The sequence below is a fragment of the Trametes versicolor genome (assembly GCF_000271585.1).
Source record: "Trametes versicolor FP-101664 SS1 unplaced genomic scaffold TRAVEscaffold_1, whole genome shotgun sequence".
NCBI lineage: Eukaryota > Fungi > Basidiomycota > Agaricomycetes > Polyporales > Polyporaceae > Trametes > Trametes versicolor.
The window spans coordinates 600,402-606,401 of NW_007360321.1; the positions used below are offsets into that span (position 1 = coordinate 600,402).

Consider the following 6,000-nt stretch of genomic DNA (forward strand, 5'->3'; position numbering starts at 1 on the left):
GGCGATCTGAGGTGATCAGCAAAGGCTCTAGCTGCGGGAGACGCAGCCTCGCAAGGCGTTACTTTCAGCCTATACACGCACCCCATTTGTCCATGTGTATCCAAATATCGCACGACCGTTCATGATTGGTACGCAGTGATACGTGCTGCCCAGAGACCCGGGCATTGGACACGCACAAAACACGCGCCTCGGAGCATGTTTTGCGGATAGACCGGAACGAGATGGTGTTGTCATAGAGCCAACGGAGATGCGCGTTCTCATATGGGCGTTATGATAGGAGGGTGTGTGCGCAGCTGCAACCTGCGGCTGGCCTCGAGTGTACCAGCGTTGTTGGGCGAGCCGAGATACCCGGGCCTGGGCTGAACTTCGGGAGTATCAACGGCCAGCCTCCGTGTAAGGTGTGTAGGCCGTGTCCCCTTCGAGCACACTGGGAGAGAATATCTGTAAGAGCTAGTGTGGCTCAACATAGGTTAAATCAAGACTCCTGCCGTATACACGGGTTTCTAAGCGCATGTAGCTGCAGTGTGCACGACGCTCAGCGTGGACAAGTATTGGTGGCTCACCAGCCTGTCGCCTCGTTATATTTGGCGCGAGAACGCCCACAGAGTGCTGCGTCCATTCATCAGGATGGTGGGAGTGCGTTTTGGAACACGCCCGGGTGTACTCGTTTAGCGTCTGCACTGCTGCGCGGTCGGAACACGACGCATGAGGCTTGGGGACCGCCCACCTCGCCGGGGCGCCTGTGATGCGCTGGAGTAGACGGTGCGAAGGCGTCGCTGAGACTTCTCTCACTAGAGAAAGCTGTAGAGGGATGCTGAGAAAGGATCGCTGAGTTGAGAGGAGAAGATCTGGAATTCGCGGAGACGTGTTTGCCACAGAATATAGACGCCGATAATCGAAATGAATTTGACGTCAGTGGCGCAGAGGGCAGGGCGGGCGTCGGCAAACATCGCGTCCTCTGGTCTGACCACAACGACGACGACGGACCGCCTCGGCTTGCTCGCTCTCCCCCTGCACCGACCCGGACGAGATGGCGGACGGACGGAAACGTACGAGAACGGGCGCGAGGGGCTCGGCAGGCGGGCGTCTGGGCTGGCATTATGGGAAATAAGGTTGTGGTTCGACTTTTGACGAGAGTGGTACGTCCGCTGCAGGGTGAGACAGCGTCCGAGCCGCTGTCCTCTGCGCGTCCAGCCGGGTGGTCTCTCTCTGCCCACGACCATGTAAAGGCCCTCATCCGCTTCATCTGCCTAACCCGCGCCCCCGCCCTTCACCCTCGGTTGTCTCCTTTGGCTTCTGCCCACGCGGCGTGCGCTTCCCTTGTCCCGCTGCCGTCCCTCGACCCGCCGCCCTCAACCCGCGCGAGTGTCGGTCTTCCTGCGGATCCTTGGACGCGCGCACCTTCATGGGCATCCGTTGCGATTGAGACCAGCAGTTCAGTCCATATCCGAACGCCGCCAGCCGCCGACCATCCAGCCACCGATAATGTTCTGCTCTTGAACGTCCAGCTCCCAGTATAAATATACCCTCCACCCTCAAGGCAGTTCACATCGTGGCAGCCTGGTATTCACGACTCTTCATGACCGAAATCCCTCGGAGCACGCTCAACATCACCCCTCACATCTTCCTCCGTATGGCTATCCTCGCTTGGGGCTTTGTCTGGCTCATGATGGTGCGCACGTTCTTGATTTTCTAGAGCTGCAACTGATCAAACGTATGTGCAGAGCGTCCTCATCTTTGTCGCCGGACGCTTCATCCCTCGACTCCAGTCCAAACCCCCACCCCCTGCCCCCATGCCGCGCTTGTCGCGCGTTCCTAGCGCTCCGGTGTCTCCCGTCGTATCACCGCCGACGTCTATCGCCTCAGAACCTGATGAAGCCGTCTCGTGCGAGACCTCATTCGGTGGCCCGGCTCAGTCAGTCACTGATACCGTACAGCCCGGTACGCCACCGAAGAAAGCTCCATCGAAGAGGAAATGGTCGCTACCCACGCGTTTCTTCGGCCGCTCGGCCCCCAGCCCCAAGTCCTCTTTGTTCTCGGAAGGGTCAGCGACATTGGTGGGCAGTCCCTCACCCACACGCTTCTTTCCTGAGCTACCGCTCGTTGAAAGCGGTTCACCATCTTCCGAGCTTGGATCCGTGCTAGATCTCCCAGGTTCCTCTACCTCTACGCCGGCGTCGACACCTCACACTGGTCGCGGAATGCGCCTTCCAGGGGCGAAGGCACTGAAGTCGCTCTCCCGGAAACTATCGACGAAGAAGCCGGGCAATGTCCGGAATAGCAGTCATAGTCCGGGGGCGTCGGTGGAAACGCTTCCTTCGACGGAGGGGTCCTTCGATTATGCCGAAGATGACACTCGCAGGAATACCCGGGACGGCACAATGCAGTCTCCTAAACAGGTTCGCCCGGGCCACCTTGCGCACCAGCGTCAGTATTCCCTTCCAGGAGAGATGTTTTCCTCAACCTTCGTCAACCCGTTCCGGTCGAAGGCTCGCAAGTCAAAAGCGCCAGCTGGTCAGACCGATCGTGTTCCGTCTTCTTATACCTTATTGACTTCGATTTCCCACAGCTATAGACCTTTCCGAACCAAGCTCTTCATCTCCAAAACGGTCAACGCCGCGCAGGATGCTGACGTCCTTCTCGCTCGCGCTGACGTCCTCGAGTCCCTGGACCCCCTCAGAACCCCACTCGCGGCGATCGAGCGTGTCATCCACGTCCACCGCTGTGTCTGCCCTATCGGCTCCATCGGTTCTTTCCCATCCCTCCAGCCCTCCTCAAAGTGTGCCTCGCACACAGCCGTACTCCGCGCCATACTTTGCTGCGATGCCGCGCTCATCACGATCCCCGCACAAGGACCACCGTGCGCGACCGCGCGCCTCGTCAATGTCTCCGCCACGAAGACCAGAAACGGTCGCGGAGGAGAGCGCGGAGGAGCCGATCACGGAGTCGGAACCAGGGCACGAGCAGGGCGAGCAGCTTAGCCCTCTCGGACTGAAGTTGGGTCAATTGGGTCACGGGCGGCCTCGATGGCAGCAGAAGGAGAGTAGGCAGCGCGTCGCGGTGAGCGAGGGTGCGATCCGGGTGGGTTCGGCACCGGAGGAGAAGAGGTAGCATTGGCGCTTGGGCACGCAGGAACCTAATGAACACTATGTGAGTCTTCTTGCGTCGAAGCAGGATATATGCTGACCCCGCATGCAGAATAGAGACGAATACTACTGACTACTCATGACTCGCACACGCATATCCACTCTCACCCTCACACGTCGACCCTCACACTTCCCAGTTTCAACATGCAATTTGGTGTATTTCTATTGCGCGCGCGCGCGTGCGTCAGGCATGCGGCGGCGGCGGCGCGGGCTTGCGGCAGAGTTGGAACTCACTTTGATATATACCACACGTACTTAATACCTGACCCGGGTCGCCTGGTCTGTCGCATTTGTTGGCACATATCGTTATACATATTCCGGCATGGTTTCTTTGCAGACTTCTTCTCGAGTGTGTGCGTGTGCATTAGCCTTGTCAGTGGGATACCAGTCGACGGCGCCCCCACCGAACCTTCGAAAGCTCAAAGGGTACCAACGGCATTTCAAAGTACTAGGCGTTTGTGTGGATCCACAGGCTTAGGACTGCAAGTACCATTATACTACGTGAATGAGTGCCAGTCCGATACACATCATTACAGCACAACATTGCAAGATCATCGTCATGACCCAGTGAGAATCGACAAGCGGCCAGGCCTACCGTATCAGAGTGGACAGCAGCCTCGTGTATCGTGCCCTTTCCTGTAAATAGGCGGCGCCTGTCCGGCCGTTCAACCAGAACTCATGTTATCGAACACCCGTCCGGACCGACCGAGAGGCAAACAGGACGACCGAGGGGTCCCTTGCCTGGTCGCCGGCAGCCTGTCCATAGCAAGCCCGCATGGGGCCCGTCTCTGCCTGCTCTGTTCGCTATGCGAATGACTTTGCGGCCACCCCGCTTCCTCCGTCTTGGTCCTCTGACACGGTCAGGAGCACCGCACGCAGGTCACGGTGAAGGTCGGTACGGCGGGGGCACCTCGCGATCGCTGAGCCGCGCGACCTCCTCGCGAAGAGCCTCGCGAAGAGCTGCGACTTCAGCGCGCAGAGCGTCTCTCGCCGGGTTACCAGGTTCCGCATGAAAACCCTGCGGGCCAGGACTCTGGTAGCTCGCGTCCTGCGGGCCAGAACTCTGGCAGCTCGAGTCCCGCGGGCCAGGACTCTGGCAGCTCGAGGCTACTGCAGAGTGTGCGGGAGGAGAGTCATGCGAGCGCGTCGTTGTTGAGAGTTTGGCAAAGAGGGTGACCCCGGCGGAGGACGTAGCAAGGGTTGGAGGTGTGGATGGGGACGAGGACTCCGGGCGCGCGGCTGCTCGCGAGAAACCCTCAGAGGAGCGCGGGGACTGCCATGGGGCTTCAGAGGGGACACGCGATGCGCGAATGTTGTTGGAGAGTTGAGCTATGGTACTTGGCCCGCTGCTGCTGCTGCTGTCACTGCCGCTGTTGTCACCGTCGCTGCTCCGCGAATGCATCCGTCCTTTGCGCCTTCGAAAGAAGCAGGTGACTGCGATTGCGATGATTCCTGTGCCGAGTATAGAGGAAGCCGCGGTGATGCCGATATACGTGGTGGAGAGCCGGTGGCCAGTACTGGGGGGCAAAACCGTAGACACGGTCTGTATGGAGGGCGAAACTTCCGTAGACACGGTTTGTATGGAGGGCGAGGCAGGCGCGGACGGATCTGCTCGTGGTAGGGTTTAGAGAACTCGAAGCTTCGGCTCGTGAAACGAATTGAAGTCGTACCCGTTACGGACGCATCGACTGCGGTGTAGATGATGTAGTCGAACATCATGTCGGACGACTCAGACGTATTCTGGGCCGATACGATCAGGGTATGGTTGCCGTCACGGAGGCTTTCGTTGACATACACCGGGACCCGGTAGAGGAGTTGGGGGGCCGCCGGGTCCGGCGTGTGGTCGTAGTAGCCCACTATCGCGTTGTCGAGAGTGAACATGAGGTGGGCAACGGTTAGTGTCTTCGGAACGACGTTAGCGATGGTGTGGAAAACGTAAATGGCTTGTCCGAAAAAGTGCACAATGACGGCGGGAGATTGTTGTCCTGGGTGAAAGAGGGCAGCGTGCCAAGTCCCGTTGAACACCTGAGAGAGGTCGACTGCTACGCCACCTCCCGAGGTTGTGGGGTAGTGTCCGAGATACGCAGGATAGATGTTGCAGGTCGTACACGTCGATCCCTCCTTCCATACATCGCTGGAAGGAAGATATGTAGGGATGAGCCCTGTGATGCTGTCGCCGTATAGGTCGTCGACTGTACGGTTGACGAGTGTGGCAGAATAAGCGACGGCCGGAAGGAAGATGTAGAGCGTTGCTAGAATCATAGATGTAGTAAGGCTGCTCAAGGGAAGTAGCCTTTATCCAATGCGAGGTGATATTGCCGAGGAAGCCACGGTTTGAGGTAGGAGTCGTGAACGAGCGTCGCGTTCGCAGGCGGACTCAGACCATTGATGAACTCTGAACCTGGAAGGCTGTAAGCCGCACAAAGAGAGGTCTTCAGTCTGTGAGAGAACGACTATGATTGCATAGTACTGTACCTGTAAGCCGCACAAAGAGAGGCTACAAGTACTAGTAAGTAAACATGTAAGGAAGCATAGGTAGTATGGGACTTACTCTTCAGTCTGTGAGAGAACGACTGAAGAGCAGAGGCCTGCAGAGTCCTCCTTATATACTACTGGGGAGGACGATGAGTAAGCGTATAGGAAGAGGGCATGTGACGTCCAGAGGACGCTGACTGAGCGATGAGTAACGCTGAGTAAGGGAGCATAATCGACATAAGGTCAGATAGTCCATGGCTGAGTAATGCGAGTAATCCGGACGCTGTCTAGAATAGTCCGGAACATCGTAGAACGTACCAGAATCATATGGAGGGATGGCAGGATGCCAAGTAAGTACAGAACAAAAGAATGTACGTAT

The 6,000-nt window shown here is 57.8% G+C and overlaps 2 protein-coding genes across 2 annotated transcripts; one reads left to right on the forward strand and one right to left on the reverse strand.

The window, feature by feature from the left end:
* Positions 1-1,579: 1,579 nt before the first annotated feature.
* Positions 1,580-3,111, forward strand: TRAVEDRAFT_32777 (uncharacterized protein; the record flags this gene model as incomplete). Its single annotated transcript, XM_008033746.1, has 3 exons — positions 1,580-1,672; positions 1,725-2,514; positions 2,570-3,111. The coding sequence occupies 3 exons, from the start codon at positions 1,580-1,582 to the stop codon at positions 3,109-3,111; spliced, it is 1,425 nt and encodes a 474-aa protein (XP_008031937.1).
* A 915-nt stretch (positions 3,112-4,026) lies between these two features.
* On the reverse strand, positions 4,027-5,408 carry TRAVEDRAFT_41317 (uncharacterized protein; the record flags this gene model as incomplete). The annotated part of the gene is made up of 2 exons (XM_008033883.1): positions 4,027-4,754; positions 4,817-5,408. The coding sequence occupies 2 exons, from the start codon at positions 5,406-5,408 to the stop codon at positions 4,027-4,029; spliced, it is 1,320 nt and encodes a 439-aa protein (XP_008032074.1).
* Positions 5,409-6,000: the final 592 nt, after the last annotated feature.